This window comes from Salmo salar, chromosome ssa17 (genome assembly GCF_905237065.1).
Source record: "Salmo salar chromosome ssa17, Ssal_v3.1, whole genome shotgun sequence".
Lineage (NCBI taxonomy): Eukaryota > Metazoa > Chordata > Actinopteri > Salmoniformes > Salmonidae > Salmo > Salmo salar.
In genome coordinates, this window is record NC_059458.1 from 19,624,396 (window position 1) to 19,646,652 (window position 22,257).

The 22,257-nt window shown below is 40.5% G+C and overlaps 1 long non-coding RNA gene and 3 gene segments (V, D, J or C); 1 reads left to right on the top strand and 3 right to left on the bottom strand.

The window, feature by feature from the left end:
* Positions 1-2,922: 2,922 nt before the first annotated feature.
* On the bottom strand, positions 2,923-5,142 carry LOC106575432 (uncharacterized). Its single transcript, XR_006759993.1, has 2 exons — positions 4,539-5,142; positions 2,923-3,519 (listed from the first exon to the last, which is right to left on the bottom strand). It is a non-coding gene; the product is annotated as an uncharacterized lncRNA (long non-coding RNA).
* Positions 5,143-12,364: 7,222 nt separating this feature from the next.
* LOC123728324 (Ig lambda-2 chain C region-like) lies at positions 12,365-13,701 on the bottom strand. The segment is given in 3 exon segments: positions 12,365-12,866; positions 13,380-13,458; positions 13,681-13,701. Coding segments are annotated over 3 exon segments (420 nt in total).
* Positions 13,702-13,873: 172 nt separating this feature from the next.
* Positions 13,874-14,773, top strand: LOC106591561 (Ig kappa chain V-III region VH-like). The segment is given in 2 exon segments: positions 13,874-14,001; positions 14,167-14,773. Coding segments are annotated over 2 exon segments (369 nt in total).
* Positions 14,774-21,030: 6,257 nt separating this feature from the next.
* LOC106575435 (Ig lambda-2 chain C region-like) lies at positions 21,031-22,209 on the bottom strand. The segment is given in 3 exon segments: positions 21,031-21,528; positions 22,042-22,145; positions 22,205-22,209. Coding segments are annotated over 3 exon segments (429 nt in total).
* Positions 22,210-22,257: the final 48 nt, after the last annotated feature.

Consider the following 22,257-nt stretch of genomic DNA (forward strand, 5'->3'; position numbering starts at 1 on the left):
CCCATAGGCTGGCGTGGATAGGGCGGAGTTGAAGGTAAAGACTAAATGATGGACCTGGGACATTAAAACACTGGTGGATTTCCTGGAAACTGAGGAGTCCATTCACATTGAATATGTCTTTGAAAGAATAAACACCTTTCTTAGACCAAGAATCTGATATAAATGGTTTCTTACACACTAAGAATTCTTACACACTAAGAATACCCCATATTGGAGAGTATGAATGCCATTGAAGATTAGATCTCATATGCTTCTCTGTATTTATTTATTTATTTAACTAGGCAAGTCAGTAAAGAACAAATTCTTATTTACAATGACGGCCTACACCGGCCAAACCCGGGCCAATTGTGAGCTCCCCCATGGGACTCCCAATCACGGGCCGGTTGTGATACTGCCTGGATCCAGACCAGGGTGTCTGTAGTGATGCCTCTAGCACTGAGATGCAGTGCTTTAGACCGCTGCTCCACTCAGGAGCCCTGTAGCTTTCTACACATTTACTGAATATGCTTTAATGGGTCCAAACAGTAAGTCCACCTGATGCTTTTGTTGTCTGTAGTGTTGCATATTCAATCTGTGGTCTCTTTCTCCCCCAAATTAACAACTTTATGACAGAGTCAAGTTTAGACCAATAGGCTATAGGAAGAGGCAGTGGTAACATGGAACTCATAAAATTGATACGAAGGAGGACATTCATTTTAATAATTGAGATTCTAGCATGCAAAGAAGTGGCCATAGCAGGCCATCTTTTTATGTATTTCTGGATATTCTGAAAGGTTTCTAAGTAGTTCTTCCTGAAAGTAGTGTGAATAGAGGGGGATATGTAATGTCTAAGTAGGTGGTTTGTTTCTTCACTGGGATCATGGGTGGTAGTTGAACGCTTCCTTTAGCGGAGTTAAGAGGTAGTACAGCTGATTTAGACCAGTTGATCTTGTAACCAGACCATGAGCTGAATGCTGTGAAAATAAACATTATTGGCTGGAGGGATTTCTGAGCGTTTGCATGCAGAGAACTTGCTTGTTAAGCCAAGGTTGGCAATTTACTGCCAATTTACTGAATTATGTGATCACTCCTTAACCCATAGGAAGTCCCACCTAGTTGACTACTTCAAAATGGTGGAATCCCTCAATGGCAATGTCCATGAAAAAACGCTTATATCCATCTGAGGCCTCAATCGTTCTTTATGGCCTGAACTGAACATCAGCATGACGCCATTTTAGCACAAGTCTAGAATAGCAAGTCTAGAAAAGCAATACACTAGTACTGAATTAACACACTTACATGTAACTACATTTTATGGTCAATTATAGGCCTTCCACAGTTTTAGGTAAGCTATTTCCTCCATACTTAAGATTATTGTGTTTATGTCATTGCATTAACAGTTTCATCATCTGTCCTGAGGTAGGGTGTTTCCATAGAGGAGGTGCTTTGCATTGACAGCTCATGCTTCAGTGCTCTGGAAGTGTTTATAGCCCTGAGAGTTTCACACTTCATGAATTATATCTGTCTTGACACTTCAGTACTTCAGTGTTATCATTGTTGGGTCCAGTCTGTTGTGTTCTCAGAGCCACAGACGATGATGAAAATGATGAAGATGATATCACTGATTCCCATGCTGACCACTCTGGGGTTCCTGACTCAGGGTGAGAAAGTCTGCTCTCCGACCTTTCTGAACTGCCGTCTTCAGAGAGCATCTGTTAAGAAACAGAGAAGTTTTGAGAACAGGAGTTTGAGAAGCCTTTATGATACTGCTTGTACATGGTGAGAGATTACTGTTATTTTATATGGATTCTTATGACTTGTTCTCCACCTCTCATTTCCAGAATCGTCTGCTGGAGTTGTGACTCAGTCTCCTACTGTCAAGTCTGTTAGTCTGGGAGAGACTGTATATCTGAGATGCACAGCCAGTAAGGGGGTGGGTAATGACCTGAGCTGGTACCTGCAGAAACCTGGACAGTCCCCTCAACTCCTCTTCTATAAAATAAGTCAGCGTCAGTCTGAAACTCCTGGTCATTTCAGTAGCAGTGGATCTAAACCAGATTTTACTCTGACCATCAGTGTAGTCCAGGCTGAGGATATAGGAGATTACTACTGCATGGGTTCGTACACTGATGGGAACACACAGTGATTTAGAGTCGTACAAAAACTCCCTCAGTCAAACTGCACAGAGACTGTACTGCTGCAGCTGGGACCTACTGCAGGTGTTGAGGAGCAACAGACTATGACATGAAACACTGGTTCACTGAACACACAGCGTTAGACAGTCCCACACCAGGACAACGTTACTCTGGTTACCCATGACAGGAGCATAGTTCACCAAACCACTTCCTCTACACAACCATAACATTTACTACACCCCCATATAGAAGCCACCACACCATTGACCTTCACCTCTGGAGTGTTCAGATTATATATTAATTGTGTAGAACAGACATAATTATTTGTCAATTTTGAGTGTTATTTCTATTCATTGTATTTCTATCTTTAATGTTCTAAACGTTTCATCTCACTGAATGCAGCCCTGATTTGCATGGTCAGGGTGGGATGGTTTTACTTCTGCTAGAATAGAGAAGTTCTGTCCCCAGGGGGTCGGAGAGAGACAGAAAGAGAGAGAGAGAGAGAGAGAGAGAGAGAGAGAGACAGAGAGTGAGAGAGACAGAGAGAGAGAGAGAGAGACGAGAGAGAGAGAGAGAGAGAGAGAGAGAGAGAGAGAGAGAGAGAGAGAGTGAGACAGAAAGAGAGAGAGAGAGAGAGATTGAAACAGCAGAACACACATTCAACAAATAGTCACTACAGGACACATGTCATATGATAGCTTACTCACATTAGGAAGAGAAATATAGATCTGACAAAGAATTAGACCTGGCTGTAGCTACATTTCCATTTGTTGTCACAGTAAACAAATGAGTCAACTAATCCATCATGTTATTTTCCTAATCCAACTTTATTAGAACTGAGGCAGACAGCAACATCACAATAACAGTCTGAGTACAGAACACACAGAAGCCTCCTGTAGTCTATACAATACACATTAGTCCCCATGTTGTCAACTCTTCAGCAGTACTAGAGTTTACTCAGTAAACTACTCTAACACTCTAACACACTACTACTGCTCCAACCAGGCCTCAGACCAGACCAGAGCCTCGACTACTCCTGCTTCCCCAGACAGAGCTCTCCTGTTGTGGGCCTCCTCCAGTAGGCCCTAGCCCAGACACTGGCTCCTACGAAGGGGGGAGGCCTGGGTGTGTTGGAAGTGGGAGACCCTGCAGGTGTAGAGCTCTCCCTGCTCCCAGCCTGCCTTGCTCAGGGTCAGGGTGCTGCTGCGTCTGTAAAGGCCTTCCTTCTCTTCTTCTGGACTGGTCACGACCCCTTGGCTCACCTCCAGCCCGTCCACCTCCCAGCTCACCAGCGCCCCCTGAGGGGAGTAGCCAGTCAGCAGGCAGGCCAGTGAGGCAGAGCCTCCAGAGAGCTGCTCAGAGGAGGGGGGGAGCAGAGACACTGTGGGACTGACAGTAGGACCAGCTGGAGAGAAGAGAACGTTTTAATATTACATTCCAGAGGAGAGAGAAATAGAGTGCTCTATAAAATATATAACTTATTAAGGTTCACAGAGACCACAACACCTCACAACTCAACAACAAATACATCAATGCACAATAAAGTACATCACTGTTGCTGAGTTTTTATTTATCCATGTATTTTCATTTATATTTGCTGTACTAGGGACAAATACCCCTTCATTAAGGATCTTATCGCTCAATAACACCGCTAAAAGTAGATATTAAGTAACTTTATACTCTGCTGTGTGTTGTGGTGCACCTTCCGTGTCCCTTACTTCAATAAAGCGTTTGTGGCGTTTAAAGGGCAGTCTGCTGTTAAAACAACAAGAAAGTGGGCACCCCACCATTGTTTTTGGTAAACAGCTGAGGGATAGGGCTGGAGAAATTGAACCTCTCTCAAGTTCATAGACAGAACTATGGATGAAAGGACTGACCATCAATAAGTTACACATTGTAATTTCAACCACGTTTTGAAGCTAGAGTATTACATTGTTCACAAACAATTTAGTAAAACATGATTCTATTTAGGGTTCTGATAAGAGTATGGCAGTTGAACTAAGCTCATGAGGCATATATAAAAGATATTTCTATATTACTCAAGAATCAAAAGGTATATATAATTAATTTAAAAGTCCCAAAATGTATGTAGCAATCACAGACTGCCCAATTTAAAGTCAGTCCACTTCACAATAATATCAGACAATAAAAGGAACCAGAAGGTTTGTTGTTATACTAACAACATTCACTGTGTAATTCACGTGTCATAGCAGAGAACTTAACTTTTGTAAAACTTGCTCAAAGACAGGATGCTTGGCTGCACAACTGAAAGTCTCCCACAGACTGTAGCTAACATTTTTCATTCTAAAATAAATACTAATATTGGGGTTTCCTTTACAGAGTTGGAGTCTTAAAATATCTGGTGTTCAGTATTTCTATATTCTGTAGTGTTTTGTAAGAAGTAGTAAAGGAAAAAACACTTACTTTTCAGCAGCAGTTTGGTCCCTCCACCGAACGTGTTCCACAGTGATTCAGTCTAGTTAAGACGCTTTACAAAAACCTCCTTCACACAAGAGTGAGCACATTCTGCACTAACAGAACCACTCATATAGCCCACACAGCTTTGTAGAGCTTTACTATACTCATAAAGCATTACACACCTTTACATACAATTATACCATTTTACACTCTTTACATAGGAAATATTATAGCAAGTAATACTCATGTTTTATCATTTACATGACATTTGAGTCAGTTAGCAGACACTCTCATCCAGAGAATCTATGTGCATTCATCTTAAGGTAACTAGATGAGACAACCACAATAATTAAGCACATCATGTACCTATATAGCATACTGATTAATGAAGTCTCTGACTTGAACCTCCTTAATGTCTCTTCACCCAAATTCACTGCAAAATGTGTTTTCGTCCAATGATATCATATGGCAGAGTGAAACATTGTCATTTACGACAAATATCAATATTGACAATTGTGCCATTTTACTGTCAACAACAGAAATATAAATCATTTCACATGATTATTATTTGCAGTTTATTATTCTGTCCTGAGGAAGGGTATTTCCATAGAGCAGGTGCTTTGCATTGACAGCTCATGCTTCAGTGCTCTGGAAGTGTTTATAGCCCTGAGAGTTTCACACTGCAGGACTGAGATCTGTCCTTCAACACAACAGAAACCAGGACAACCATGACTCTGATCACCATCTTCATCTGGACACTGATCTGCTGCTGCCTCAAAGGTCTGTTGTTTTCTAACTCTTACAATGGAAAATGACATATTGTTGAGTGCATTGTATAATCATTGAAATGGATCACAAATTAATAAATGTCCCTGTATAAAATATTATGAAATATAAATGATCTGTTATTTATACTCGTTGATCGATTAATATTTTTCCTCTTCAGGATCCAGAGGTCAGGTGACTGTGACTCAGCCTCCTGTAGTGACATGTTCTCCAGGAGACCCCGTCACTCTGACCTGTACAACCAACCCTGAAGTGTACAGATTCAGTGATGGAGATGAAGCCTTGTCCTGGTATCAACAGAGACCTGGAGAAGCTCCCAAACTCCTGATAATATATGCAAAGACACTGCTAGATGGGATTCCTGCTAGATTCAGTGGCAGTGGGTCTGAGAGGGACTTCACTCTGACCATCAGTGGAGTCCAGGCTGAAGATGCAGCAGTTTACTACTGTCAGAGTTATCATGAGCTCAATGATTAAGCTCTGTTCACACAGTGATTTACAGCCGTACAAAAACCTCCTGTACAAAATGACACACATCACTGGTCCATTGAACACAGAACTAAGGGTCTTGTTATATGACATCACCAAGTATAACCACTTTACTAACTCACAGAAATAATGGTTACAAACTAGTTTCATAACCCTCCCAACCTCCCATTTCTACAAATGTCCTCTATTTCAGGAAGATACAGGTGAAATAGTCCCATAGAGGATGAATAATCTCTATCATGTCAACATAAAATTGTGTGTAGCAAAAAAATCATAAGTATTGGTGTGCCTCAACATGCACAGCTGGCCAACACTTCAGGGGAGCAGAATAGTGTGTATATGTGTGTATGTGTGTGTGTGTGTGTGTGTGTGTGTGTGTGTGTGTGTGTGTGTGTGTGTGTGTGTTTTCATGTGTATGTGACAGAGAGAGAGTGCTGTGAAACAGAAACTTAGATTTGCGTGGCCCCTCTCCCAGAATAGAGCAGTACACTCCCCAGATGTTCCCCCATCCTTAACATCCTTAACACGGTACCAGAGCTAGACCAGAGGAGGTTGGACAGTGGACACCAGACAGACTGGCAGAGGTCAAATATCAAATCAGAGATCAGATATCAGTCACAGGTCATCTGGGGAGACAAGTCAGTTCACTTGTCTTGTGGTGTGGTGTGGAAAGGGTTGGGCACCGGAAGTCAGCCAGACTGGTTGAGTTCAAAGGTTAAAAGGTCAGAGGTGGTGACGTACCGTAGTTTGGCAGGCCCTCGTCAAGGGGAGGTGGGGGCTACCTTCCTACAATTCTACACATTGTGCAATGAGGAAGAGAGAAAATGTTGCTGTTTTAAAGCTAATTTCCTGCAATTCTACACATACAGCGCCACAGAAAGTATTCATACCCTTGGATTTCTTCACATTTTATTGTGTAACAAAGTGGGATTAAGATTTTAAAAAATCCAACTAAAATATAATCATTGCATAAGTATTCAGCCCCTTTGTTTAGTCAAGCCTAAATTAGTTCAGGAGTAAAATCTGGCTTAACAAATCACATAATAAGATACATGGACTCACTCTGTGTTAAATAACAGGGGTTGACAAGAACTTGGAATTACAAACCCTTCCTCTGTCCCTCATAACCAGAGTGACTTACAGGAGCAATTAGGGTTAAGTGCCTTGCACAAGGGCACATTGGCAGAATTTTCACCTAGTCAGATAGGGGGTTTGAACCAGCAACCTTTCAGTTAATGGCCCAATATTTTAAAGTGCCAGGCTACCTGACTCCCATCTGCAAGGCCACTCAGTCAAGTCTTGAATTTAATGCACAGATTCAACTGCAAAGACCAAGGATTTTTTCCAAAGCCTCATAAAGAAGGGCAGTGGTTGGTAGATGGGTAACAATAACAAATCAGACATTGAATATCTCTTTAAGCATGGTCAAGTTCATAATTATGCTGTTGATGATGTATTAAACCAGCCAGACACATCAAAGATCCAGTCATCCAGTTTATCCTGAACTGAGCTGCAGGACAGGAAGGAAACTGCTCAGGGATTTTACCATGAGGAAATTGGTGATTTTACAACAGTGACAGATTTTAATGGCTGTGACGGGAGAAAACTGAGGATGGATCAACAACATTGTAGTGTCTTCACAATAATGACCTAAATGACAGAGTGAAAAGAAGAATACAAATATAGACAATAAAAATATTCCAAAACATGCATCTTGTATGCAACAAGGCACTATAGTAACACTGCAAAAAGAACACACCAAAGGAATACACTTTTTGGCCTAAATGCATAGCCTCATGTTAGGGGCAAATCCAACACAACACATCACTGAGTAACTGCCTCCTTATTTTCAAGCATGGTGGTGGCTGCATCATGGTATGGGTATGCTTGACATTGACAAATACTGGGGGGGGGTTTCAGGATACAAAGAAGCGGAATGGAGCTAAGGACAGGTAAAATCCTATAGGAAAACCTGCTTCAGTCTGCTTTACACCAGAGACTGGGAGAGGAATTCACCTTTCAGCAGGACAATAACCTAAAACACGAGGACAAATCTACACTGGAGTTGCTTACCAAGAAGACAATGAATGTTCCTGAATGGCCAGGTTACAGTTTTAACTTACATCTGCTTGAAAATCTATGGCAAGTTTTGAAAATTGCTGTATAGCCATGATAACCCAACATCTTGACAGAGTTTGAAGAATTTTGAAAAGGAAAATGGGCAAATATTGCACAATGCAGGTGTGTAAAGTTCTTCGAGACTTACCTAAGAAGACTCACAAGTGTAATCGATGTCAAAGGTGTTTGTAACATGTATTGGCTCAGGCAGCTGAATACTTATGCAACGACTATATTTTAGTTTTTAAATTGTATCAATCTTTACAAAATATAAACATGTTCTACCACTTTGTGTAGATTGTTGACAACAAAATGTATATTAAATCCATTTTAATGCCACTTTGTAATACAATAAAATGTGAAGAAATCCAAGGGGTCTGAATACTTTTGCAAGGCACTGTATTGCCATGGGGCAGGAAGAAGAATGTGCAGTTTTATAATCTCATGCTATTCAACACATTTTGCAATAAGGCTGGATTAATGTTTTATTTATTAAAGTTAGTTTCCTGCAATCCTACACATATTACCATGGGGCAGAGAGGAACATTTGCAGTTTACAAAAAATCTCATGCTATTCAACACATTTTGCAATGACGCTGAGAGAATTTGTCATTTTGAAATAATTTCCTGTAATTCTAAACATTTATGCCACGGGTTGTGATGTGTTTATATCCTATCTGAGGAGGGTGGGGTGACCATATAGCTTGGTTCAAAATATAATGGTTAAGACAAGGGGAATCTAATATCCCATAACTCTTTGCAATTCATTGGACCAGTGCTGCTAGTTAGCAATGGCGCTAGTAGTTGTCAATGGTCCCATGAATTTGTCAACGCTTCCGCATGGAATTACTTCACTGTCTTAAACTTTCCATCTTCAACCTAGCCATAGAGATCCTATTAAATTACTAGAAGGGTTACGTCATAAACCCTCAAAGTTCCAGAATGGGATGAAAATGCTGCCGTTGTGGTCAGGGAGAAATCCAAACCATTCTAATTGGAATGAATGATAGTAGAGGTATAGTCCTGTTTTTACTTATGCAGGAAAATTAAAGTAAGTTGTGTGATGTATTGGAAATTGCGTAATAGAATTTCTGTCAACCTAAAACATTGTCATATAGTCATAAATACAGTTTATATGGGTTTAATACAACATTTCTGCATAAATAGCCTCTAAAGTATATATGTAAACAAGAAAATAAATGTCTAAATTGTTGTTTTCTTGGAAAGCTGAGAGTTCTATTATATGATACAATATCAGTACAACTTGTCTAAGTCCTATCATCTACTGATTTCAGACAGTGTATTGCTGTGAATTGACTGCATTTTTAAATGGAATGTTGGTATATTGGCAATTAATGTGAATGTCACGTCCTGACCATAGTAAGCTGTTATTTTCTATTGTAGAGTAGGTCAGGGCGTGACGGGGGTTTTCTAGTTTTGTTTTTCTATGTTGTTATGTTCTAGTTTTGTATTTCTCTGTTGGGTTGTTCTAGTTTTTGTATTTCTATGTTGGTCTTTGTTTGAGATGATCTCCAATTAGAGGCAGCTGGTCATCGTTGTCTCTAATTGGAGATCATACTTAAGTTGGTGTTTGTCCCACCTGGGTTTGTGGGAGATTAATTTTGAGTCAGTGTATGTTTCACCTCGACGTCACGGTTTGTTGTTTTTTTTGTCATTCAGTTTATTTATGTATTGCATAGTTTCACAGTGTAAATAAAATGTGGAAAGACACACACGCTGCACTTTGGTCCGCTCCTCTCTACGACAGCCGTGACTGTGAACAATTAATCCAATCATTCCTCTTAAACTGTCTGGCTAGCTAGCTAATAAACATACAGTGCAGATAAATTCTTCAAATGTAGAATTTTAAACAATATCTTATCACAACTCTGGCAAACCATGGTTGACCAACTCCCTGACCAAAATGGCTGACCTTTATCGCTTCGTAAGATGGTTCATGTCATAGAGAATGATAGAGGCCTCTAGTGGTTAAAATAATGTTTTAGCATGGGCAGCGCCATGGAGGGCTTCCACCAAACTTCTGCCATTTTAAAGTAGTCAAAGTACTCAACTGGGTGGCAATTCCTGAATGGCATTGCCCATGCTATCACGGCACAAATAGAAAGATGAGTCCTCTGTCTGTCTGTATGGTGCATGTCCGTTCAAGTGAAACTTCCCAGTCAGAACTCCTAACTTTTGATAACTCTGACAGCATGTGTACGCCCCACTAGCTAAAGCAACAACCAATGAAATTCACTTTTTATTACCAGCAGTCAAATATAGTTAACCAGTATGCTATTAATATCTGGTGATATTGATACTGTTCTGTCATTTTACACCTATCTAGTTATTTATTTACAAAAGCAATAAACAGTTTGCAGGCCCAGTCTGTAATTCCACCAACAGCCTGACCCTGCCACTGTTTGACTAATAACTATTTATTCTGAACCTGAACTGATCTTCAGGATGACGCCATTCTGGCACAAGAGGGCGCCAACAAGCTGAAAATATCAGAGCCATAGATTTACTGTAGATAGTAAGGCTCCAGTAAGCATCACCTGTCTCCATTGGTCTAGTCTTGGATCCTGGCTATTAACATGTGAAGAATGTTACACCAGTGGAAGGTTCATCCTGAAATCAAATGACATTTGGGCTCAGCTTGACATAACTCCCTTTCAATGTAATATAATGTCCAACACATGTTTTTATTTGGGGGTGAACCTACCCTTTAATACACAATTTAGTTGTCCTCCTATAGTTGACCATTAGATTGGAACGACTCACAACAGCAAAAGAATAGTAAAATAAGTATCTCTATCTGTTTCTTGCTCTTGCTCTTGCTCTCTCTCTCTCTCTCTCTCTCTCTCTTTTTCTCTCTCTTTCCAGCTTTCTTTCTCTCTATCTTTTTCTCTCTCTCGCTCTCTCTGTTTCTCTCTATTTGTTTCTCTCTCTCTCTCTCCCTCTCTCTTTCCCTCTCTCTCTCTGTTTCTCTCTATTTGTTTCTCTCTCTCTCTCTCCCTCTCTCTTTCCCTCTCTCTCTCTGTTTCTCTCTATTTGTTTCTCTCTCTCTCTCTCTCTTTCCCTCTACCTCTCTCTCTGTTTCTCTCTATTTGTTTCTCTCTCTCTCTCTCTCTCTTTCCCTCTCTCTCTCTGTTTCTCTCTATTTGTTTCTCTCTCTCTCTCTCTCTCTCTCTCTCTCTCTCTCTCTCTCTCCCTCCCTCATACCCAGCAGGTGTGTGATTACTAATAGAGTGCTGTTTTGCATAGTTGTTGAGCCTCACTGCTCCTGACACTTTAAGACTTCAGTGTTATCAGCATTGGGTCCAGTCTGCTCACTCCTCTCAGAGTCACAGATTATGATGAAGATGATGAAGATGATATCACTGATTCCACTGCTGATTACGCTGGGGTTTCTGACTCAGGGTGAGAAACTCTCAACATTCTCTCTGTGGTCTACTGGTTTTATTGAGCTTGTAAATGTTTGTCCATGGGAAATGTTTCAATACCATTTAAGTTGATTTTTAAGACTACTCAAAGTTAATTTCTCCGTTTCAATTTCAGCGTCATCTGCACAACGTGTCCTGAATCAAGCTGATGAATTGAAGTCTGTTCGACTGGGAGACAGAGTGTCTATCAGTGCTGTTGCAAGTTCAACCGGTATTGATGATGACATGAGCTGGTACCTGATGAAACCTGGACAGGCTCCTAAACTCCTCATCTATAAAGTAAAAACCCTTCAGTCTGGAACACCATCTAGATTCAGTGGCAGTAGATCAGGTACTGAGTACACTCTTACAATCACTGGTTTCCAAGCTGAAGATGCAGGAGATTACTATGGTATGGGTGTATATGAAGGCCCAGTGATCACACAGTGATTTAGAGTCGTACAAAAACCTCCCTCAGTCAGACTGCACAGAGACTGTACTGCTGCAGCTGGGACCTACTGCAGGTGTTGAGGAACAACAGACTATGACATGAAAAACTGGTTCACTGAACACACGACTCAGGTCCTGGTTATACGACATCACCAAGCATAAATCACCACTACTTCACCACCAATGGTCAGATAATATGGTTCCCAGAATAGAGCACCACAGATATTCATAACCACCACTTTACCACCATAAAGAAAATCTGGTTACAACTCACACATTCATCTCAAATTCACCAAATAGTTTAGTCACAATCAAAACAAACAGCTATATCCCATAACCCCCCCCATGTCTATAATGGTAAGAGGATGTGGTTCTGCTCCTGTCCCCAGATATTCACTGTCCCCAGGGGGTCTACCCACTACCCATCCTCCCTCACCCTCCCTCACCCCTACCAACCTTCTGATGTTCATGTTGTTACAGAGCAGTTTAGTCTTTGTTGAACAACCACAAGTCCACAGATATTCACTTCTATTTCTTTACATAATAAAAATCAGGGACACCTTGTTTGACATGAATACAAAGTATTTTATTTTGTTAACATTTCCAATCTAAAAGCAGAAACAATAAAACACAGGTACAGATTTAAAGATGCAGAATCCCAAGTTGATGACCAGAGCTGAAGCTCTAGATAGATATTTAGAATGATAGAATGACAGATAGGTAGATGTTCTCTGTGTACAGGGTGTCTACTGGGAGCAGTGGTGTGGCTCCAGTGTGTGAGTGATGGGGGTCTGGTCCTTTAGGGAGGCCTCACAGGTGACTGAGCCAGCCTTCCTCCACTGGTCAGTGGGGAGAGTGAGGCTGCTGCTCCAGCTGTAGTGACCGTCCTTCTCCAGGACCTCCAGGCTCTGGCTGCCCTGCAAGGCCCCCCCGGCCCCCAGCCTCCAACCCAGCTTCCATCCCCCAGGGAAGCCCCTGTTGGCCAGGCACACTAGGGCCACATTCCCCTGGTCCTGCTCCTCACTGGAGGGAAGTAGAACGGTCAGGGAGGGAGGTACCACACCCACTAGGAGAGAGAGGATGAGGGGGAAAGGAGAGATGACATGTAAGGGTTAAACTGGACAAGAACCTTGAAGAACGTTCAACCACTTTAATATGAAGAAACAAGTATGATACTGTATAAATAGCACAATGTCAGTGAAAATGGCAGGTTATTTATATATCTTCTAATGTCTCTTTCACTTCCCTCCATGAACATCTATGAAGCTTGAAAACACACCACAGTCAGTGTTAAATTACTGTACAGAAATTAAACTTTCATAATTAAAATATAAAAAGTTTAATACTGAAGCTGAACTGGTTAAGTGTATTTAAAGACATCAAACACTAAAACTATTATTACAGATATTTGGTATATGAAGTTTTTGTCCTTGAATGATCATCAGAGCATATGGAAACATTGCAAATAATCTGAATTAAGTACATTAAAACTACAAATATTTCTTATTAATTATCAATTTTTGTGACTTTATAAATGTTCCTTCATGTATTATAAAAAAGATAGATCTCTTGTACTTACAGTCAACGATGAGTTTGGTGCCTCCACCGAAAGTCCACCACAGTGATACAGATTCATTGAACGGCCGTACAAAAACCTCCTGCACTTTTCACACACCAGTAACTCTCTACACAACACACATTCAACCCTACCACTGATTGTCTGTCAAAAACAGCATGTGTAGGTCATAACTTTTAAAATTCATTTAAGTTTGATATTTGATATTTTTCATTTTACCTAAATTCCCTATAAAATATAAACTATATATATAAATGTATAAAATATAAATGTTGGATATGTCAAATATCTCTGACAAACTCACTAAGTACAGGAAGGAAGCCATATAGAAGAATACACTAGTATTAATTGAATACATTTACATATAACTAAATACTGTAGTCAATTTCAGGCCTTCCACAGATTAAGTTAAACTATTTAATTGTTTCATCATCTGTCCTGAGGTAGGGTGTTTCCATAGAGCAGGTGCATTGACAGCTCATGCTTCAGTGCTCTGGAAGTGTTTATAGCCCTGAGAGTTTCAGACTGCAGGACTGAGATCTGTCCTTCAACACAACAGAAACCAGGACAACCATGACTCTGATCACCATCTTCATCTGGACACTGATCTGCTGCTGCCTCAAAGGTCTGTTGTTTTCTAACTCTTACAATGGAAAATGACATATTGTTGAGTGCATTGTATAATCATTGAAATGGATCTCAATTAATAAATGTCCCTGTATAAAATATTATGAAATATAAATGATCTGTTATTTATACTCGTTGATCGATTAATATTTTTCCTCTTCAGGATCCAGAGGTCAGGTGACTGTGACTCAGCCTCCTGTAGTGACATGTTCTCCAGGAGACCCCGTCACTCTGACCTGTACAACCAACCCTGAAGTGTACAGATTCAGTGATGGAGATGAAGCCTTGTCCTGGTATCAACAGAGACCTGGAGAAGCTCCCAAACTCCTGATAATATATGCAAAGACACTGCTAGATGGGATTCCTGCTAGATTCAGTGGCAGTGGGTCTGAGAGTGACTTCACTCTGACCATCAGTGGAGTCCAGGTTGAAGATGCTGCAGTTTACTACTGTCAGAGTTATCATGAGCTCAATGATTAAGCTCTGTTCACACAGTGATTTAGAGACGTACAAAAACCTCCTGTACAAAATGACAAACATCACTGGTCCATTGAACACAGAACAAAGGGTCTTGTTTTATGACATCACCAAGTATATCCACTTTACTAACTCACAGAAATAATGGTTACAAACTAGTTTCATGACCCTCCCAACCTCCCATTTCTACAAATGTCCTCTATTTCAGGAAGCTACAGGTGAAATAGTCCCATTGAGGATGAATAATCTGTATCATGTCAACATAAAATTGTGTGTAGCAAAAAAAATCATAAGTATTGGTGTGCCTCAACATGCACAGCTGGCCAACACTTCAGGGGAGCAGAATAGTGTGTATATGTGTGTATGTGTGTGTGTGTGTGTGTGTGTGTGTGTGTGTGTGTGTGCGTGTGTGTTTTCATGTGTATGTGACAGAGAGAGAGTGCTGTGAAACAGAAACTTAGATTTGTGTGGCCCCTCTCCCAGAATAGAGCAGTACACTCCCCAGATGTTCCCCCATCCTTAACATCCTTAACACGGTACCAGAGCTAGACCAGAGGAGGTTGGACAGTGGACACCAGACAGACTGGCAGAGGTCAAATATCAAATCAGAGATCAGATATCAGTCACAGGTCATCTGGGGAGACAAGTCAGTTCACTTGTCTTGTGGTGTGGTGTGGTGTGGAAAGGGTTGGGCACCGGAAGTCAGCCAGACTGGTTGAGTTCAAAGGTTAAAAGGTCAGAGGTGGTGACGTACCGTAGTTTGGCAGGCCCTCGTCAAGGGGAGGTGGGGGCTACCTTCCTACAATTCTACACATTGTGCAATGAGGAAGAGAGAAAATGTTGCTGTTTTAAAGCTAATTTCCTGCAATTCTACACATACAGCGCCACAGAAAGTATTCATACCCTTGGATTTCTTCACATTTTATTGTGTAACAAAGTGGGATTAAGATTTTTAAAAAATCCAACTAAAATATAATCATTGCATAAGTATTCAGCCCCTTTGTTTAGTCAAGCCTAAATTAGTTCAGGAGTAAAATCTGGCTTAACAAATCACATAATAAGATACATGGACTCACTCTGTGTTAAATAACAGGGGTTGACAAGAACTTGGAATTACAAACCCTTCCTCTGTCCCTCATAACCAGAGTGACTTACAGGAGCAATTAGGGTTAAGTGCCTTGCACAAGGGCACATTGGCAGAATTTTCACCTAGTCAGATAGGGGGTTTGAACCAGCAACCTTTCAGTTAATGGCCCAATATTTTAAAGTGCCAGGCTACCTGACTCCCATCTGCAAGGCCACTCAGTCAAGTCTTGAATTTAATGCACAGATTCAACTGCAAAGACCAAGGATTTTTTCCAAAGCCTCATAAAGAAGGGCAGTGGTTGGTAGATGGGTAACAATAACAAATCAGACATTGAATATCTCTTTAAGCATGGTCAAATTAATAATGAGGCTGTTGATGATGTATTAAACCAGCCAGACACATCAAAGATCCAGTCATCCAGTTTATCCTGAACTGAGCTGCAGGACAGGAAGGAAACTGCTCAGGGATTTTACCATGAGGAAATTGGTGATTTTACAACAGTGACAGATTTTAATGGCTGTGACGGGAGAAAACTGAGGATGGATCAACAACATTGTAGTGTCTTCACAATAATGACCTAAATGACAGAGTGAAAAGAAGAATACAAATATAGACAATAAAAATATTCCAAAACATGCATCTTGTATGCAACAAGGCACTATAGTAACACTGCAAAAAGAACACACCAAAGGAATACACTTTTTGGCCTAAATGCATAGCCTCATGTTAGGGGCAAATCCAACACAACACATCACTGAGTAACTGCCTCCTTATTTTCAAGCATGGTGGTGGCTGCATCATGGTATGGGTATGCTTGACATTGACAAATACTGGGGGGGGTTTCAGGATACAAAGAAGCGGAATGGAGCTAAGGACAGGTAAAATCCTATAGGGAAACCTGCTTCAGTCTGCTTTACACCAGAGACTGGGAGAGGAATTCACCTTTCAGCAGGACTATAACCTAAAACACGAGGACAAATCTACACTGGAGTTGCTTACCAAGAAGACAATGAATGTTCCTGAATGGCCAGGTTACAGTTTTAACTTACATCTGCTTGAAAATCTATGGCAAGTTTTGAAAATTGCTGTATAGCCATGATAACCCAACATCTTGACAGAGTTTGAAGAATTTTGAAAAGGAAAATGGGCAAATATTGCACAATGCAGGTGTGTAAAGTTCTTCGAGACTTACCTAAGAAGACTCACAAGTGTAATCGATGTCAAAGGTGTTTGTAACATGTATTGGCTCAGGCAGCTGAATACTTATGCAACGACTATATTTTAGTTTTTAAATTGTATCAATCTTTACAAAATATAAACATGTTCTACCACTTTGTGTAGATTGTTGACAACAAAATGTATATTAAATCCATTTTAATGCCACTTTGTAATACAATAAAATGTGAAGAAATCCATGGGGTCTGAATACTTTTGCAAGGCACTGTATTGCCATGGGGCAGGGAGAAGAATGTGCAGTTTTATAATCTCATGCTATTCAACACATTTTGCAATAAGGCTGGATTAATGTTTTATTTATTAAAGTTAGTTTCCTGCAATCCTACACATATTACCATGGGGCAGAGAGGAACATTTGCAGTTTACAAAAAATCTCATGCTATTCAACACATTTTGCGATGACGCTGAGAGAATTTGTCATTTTGAAATAATTTCCTGTAATTCTAAACATTTATGCCACGGGTTGTGATGTGTTTATAACCTATCTGAGGAGGGTGGGGTGACCATATAGCTTGGTTCAAAATATAATGGTTAAGACAAGGGGAATCTAATATCCCATAACTCTTTGCAATTCATGGGACCAGTGCTGCTAGTTAGCAATGGCGCTAGTAGTTGTCAATGGTCCCATGAATTTGTCAACGCTTCCGCATGGAATTACTTCACTGTCTTAAACTTTCCATCTTCAACCTAGCCATAGAGATCCTATTAAATTACTAGAAGGGTTACGTCATAAACCCTCAAAGTTCCAGAATGGGATGAAAATGCTGCCGTTGTGGTCAGGGAGAAATCCAAACCATTCTAATTGGAATGAATGATAGTAGAGGTATAGTCCTGTTTTTACTTATGCAGGAAAATTAAAGTAAGTTGTGTGATGTATTGGAAATTGCGTAATAGAATTTCTGTCAACCTAAAACATTGTCATATAGTCATAAATACAGTTTATATGGGTTTAATACAACATTTCTGCATAAATAGCCTCTAAAGTATATATGTAAACAAGAAAATAAATGTCTAAATTGTTGTTTTCTTGGAAAGCTGAGAGTTCTATTATATGATACAATATCAGTACAACTTGTCTAAGTCCTATCATCTACTGATTTCAGACAGTGTATTGCTGTGAATTGACTGCATTTTTAAATGGAATGTTGGTATATTGGCAATTAATGTGAATGTCACGTCCTGACCATAGTAAGCTGTTATTTTCTATTGTAGAGTAGGTCAGGGCGTGACGGGGGTTTTCTAGTTTTGTTTTTCTATGTTGTTATGTTCTAGTTTTGTATTTCTATGTTGGGTTGTTCTAGTTTTTGTATTTCTATGTTGGTCTTTGTTTGAGATGATCTCCAATTAGAGGCAGCTGGTCATCGTTGTCTCTAATTGGAGATCATACTTAAGTTGGTGTTTGTCCCACCTGGGTTTGTGGGAGATTAATTTTGAGTCAGTGTATGTTTCACCTCGACGTCACGGTTTGTTGTTTTTTTGTCATTCAGTTTATTTATGTATTGCATAGTTTCACAGTGTAAATAAAATGTGGAAAGACACACACGCTGCACTTTGGTCCGCTCCTCTCTACGACAGCCGTGACTGTGAACAATTAATCCAATCATTCCTCTTAAACTGTCTGGCTAGCTAGCTAATAAACATACAGTGCAGATAAATTCTTCAAATGTAGAATTTTAAACAATATCTTATCACAACTCTGGCAAACCATGGTTGACCAACTCCCTGACCAAAATGGCTGACCTTTATCGCTTCGTAAGATGGTTCATGTCATAGAGAATGATAGAGGCCTCTAGTGGTTAAAATAATGTTTTAGCATGGGCAGCGCCATGGAGGGCTTCCACCAAACTTCTGCCATTTTAAAGTAGTCAAAGTACTCAACTGGGTGGCAATTCCTGAATGGCATTGCCCATGCTATCACGGCACAAATAGAAAGATGAGTCCTCTGTCTGTCTGTATGGTGCATGTCCGTTCAAGTGAAACTTCCCAGTCAGAACTCCTAACTTTTGATAACTCTGACAGCATGTGTACGCCCCACTAGCTAAAGCAACAACCAATGAAATTCACTTTTTATTACCAGCAGTCAAATATAGTTAACCAGTATGCTATTAATATCTGGTGATATTGATACTGTTCTGTCATTTTACACCTATCTAGTTATTTATTTACAAAAAGCAATAAACAGTTTGCAGGCCCAGTCTGTAATTCCACCAACAGTCTGACCCTGCCACTGTTTGACTAATAACTATTTATTCTGAACCTGAACTGATCTTCAGGATGACGCCATTCTGGCACAAGAGGGCGCCAACAAGCTGAAAATATCAGAGCCATAGATTTACTGTAGATAGTAAGGCTCCAGTAAGCATCACCTGTCTCCATTGGTCTAGTCTTGGATCCTGGCTATTAACATGTGAAGAATGTTACACCAGTGGAAGGTTCATCCTGAAATCAAATGACATTTGGGCTCAGCTTGACATAACTCCCTTTCAATGTAATATAATGTCCAACACATGTTTTTATTTGGGGGTGAACCTACCCTTTAATACACAATTTAGTTGTCCTCCTATAGTTGACCATTAGATTGGAACGACTCACAACAGCAAAAGAATAGTAAAATAAGTATCTCTATCTGTTTCTTGCTCTTGCTCTTGCTCTCTCTCTCTCTCTCTCTTTCTTTCCAGCTTTTTCTCTCATCTTTTCTCTAGCTTTCTTTCTCTCTATTTGTTTCTCTCTCTCTCTCTCTCTCTCTGTTTCTCTCTATTTGTTTCTCTCTCTCTCTCTCCCTCTCTCTTTCCCTCTCTCTCTCTGTTTCTCTCTATTTGTTTCTCTCTCTCTCTCCTCTCTCTCTTTCCCTCTCTCTCTCTGTTTCTCTCTATTTGTTTCTCTCTCTCTCTCTCTCTCTTTCCCTCTCTCTCTCTGTTTCTCTCTATTTGTTTCTCTCTCTCTCTCTTTTTGTCTCTCTCTCTCTCTCTCTCTCTCTCTCTCTCTCTCTCTCCCTCCCTCATACCCAGCAGGTGTGTGATTACTAATAGAGTGCTGTTTTGCATAGTTGTTGAGCCTCACTGCTCCTGACACTTTAAGACTTCAGTGTTATCAGCATTGGGTCCAGTCTGCTCACTCCTCTCAGAGTCACAGATTATGATGAAGATGATGAAGATGATATCACTGATTCCACTGCTGATTACGCTGGGGTTTCTGACTCAGGGTGAGAAACTCTCAACATTCTCCCTGTGGTCTACTGGTTTTAATGAGCTTGTACATGTTTGTCCATGGGAAATGTTTCAATGCCTTTTAAGTAGATTTTTAAGACAACTCAAAGCTAATTTCTCCGTTTCAATTTCAGCGTCATCTGCACAACGTGTCCTGAATCAAGCTGATGAATTGAAGTCTGTTCGTCTGGGAGACAGAGTGTCTATCAGTGCTGTTGCAAGTTCAACCGGTATTGGTGATGACATGAGCTGGTACCTGCTGAAACCTGGACAGGCTCCTAAACTCCTCATCTATACAGTAAAAACCCTTCAGTCTGGAACACCATCTAGATTCAGTGGCAGTAGATCAGGTACTGAGTACACTCTTACAATCACTGGTGTCCAAGCTGAAGATGCAGGAGATTACTATGGTATGGGTAATTTTGGCACCCCAGAGCATTTCACACAGTGATTTAGAGTCGTACAAAAACCTCCCTCAGTCAGACTGTACAGAGACTGTACTGCTGCAGCTGGGATCTTTCTGCAGGTGTTGAGGAACAACAGACTATGACATGAAACACTGGTTCACTGAACACACAACTCAGGTCCTGGTTATACGACATCACCAAGCATAAATCACCACTACTTCACCACCAATGGTCAGATGATGTGGTTCCCAGAATAGAGCACCACAGATATTCATAACCACCACTTTACCACCATAAAGAAAATCTGGTTACAACTCACACATTCATCTCAAATTCACCAAATAGTTTAGTCACAATCAAAACCAACAGCTATATCCCATAACCCCCTCCCATGTCTGTAATGGTAAGAGGATGTGGTTCTGCTCCTGTCCCCAGATATTCACTGTCCCCAGGGGGTCTACCCACTACCCATCCTCCCTCACCCTCCCTCACCCCTACCAACCTTCTGATGTTCATGTTGTTACAGAGCAGTTTAGTCTTTGTTGAACAACCACAAGTCCACAGATATTCACTTCTATTTCTTTACATAATAAAAATCAGGGACACCTTGTTTCACATGAATACAAAGTATTTTATTTTGTTAACATTTCCAATCTAAAAGCAGAAACAATAAAACACAGGTACAGATTTAAAGATGCAGAATCCCAAGTTGATGACCAGAGCTGAAGCTCTAGATAGATATTTAGAATGATAGAATGACAGATAGGTAGATGTTCTCTGTGTACAGGGTGTCTACTGGGAGCAGTGGTGTGGCTCCAGTGTGTGAGTGATGGGGGTCTGGTCCTTTAGGGAGGCCTCACAGGTGACTGAGCCAGCCTTCCTCCACTGGTCAGTGGGGAGAGTGAGGCTGCTGCTCCAGCTGTAGTGACCGTCCTTCTCCAGGACCTCCAGGCTCTGGCTGCCCTGCAAGGCCCCCCCGGCCCCCAGCCTCCAACCCAGCTTCCAGCCCCCCGGGAAGCCCCTGTTGGCCAGGCACACTAGGGCCACATTCCCCTGGTCCTGCTCCTCACTGGAGGGAAGTAGAACGGTCAGGGAGGGAGGTACCACACCCACTAGGAGAGAGAGGATGAGGGGGAAAGGAGAGATGACATGTAAGGGTTAAACTGGACAAGAACCTTGAAGAACGTTCAACCACTTTAATATGAAGAAACAAGTATGATACTGTATAAATAGCACAATGTCAGTGAAAATGGCAGGTTATTTATATATCTTCTAATGTCTCTTTCACTTCCCTCCATGAACATCTATGAAGCTTGAAAACACACCACAGTCAGTGTTAAATTACTGTACAGAAATTAAACTTTCATAATTAAAATATGAAAAGTTTAATACTGAAGCTGAACTGGTTAAGTGTATTTAAAGACATCAAACACTAAAACTATTATTACAGATATTTGGTATATGAAGTTTTTGTCCTTGAATGATCATCAGAGCATATGGAAACATTGCAAATAATCTGAATTAAGTACATTAAAACTACAAATATTTCTTATTAATTATAAATTTTTGTGACTTTATAAATGTTCCTTCATGTATTATAAAAAAGATAGATCTCTTGTACTTACAGTCAACGATGAGTTTGGTGCCTCCACCGAAAGTGTACCACAGTGATACAGACTCATTGAACGGCCGTACAAAAACCTCCTGCACTTTACACACACCAGTAACTCTCTACACAACACACATTCAACACACATTCAACCCTACCACTGATTGTCTGTCAAAAACAGCATGTGTAGGTCATAACTTTTAAAATTCATTTAAGTTTGATATTTGATATT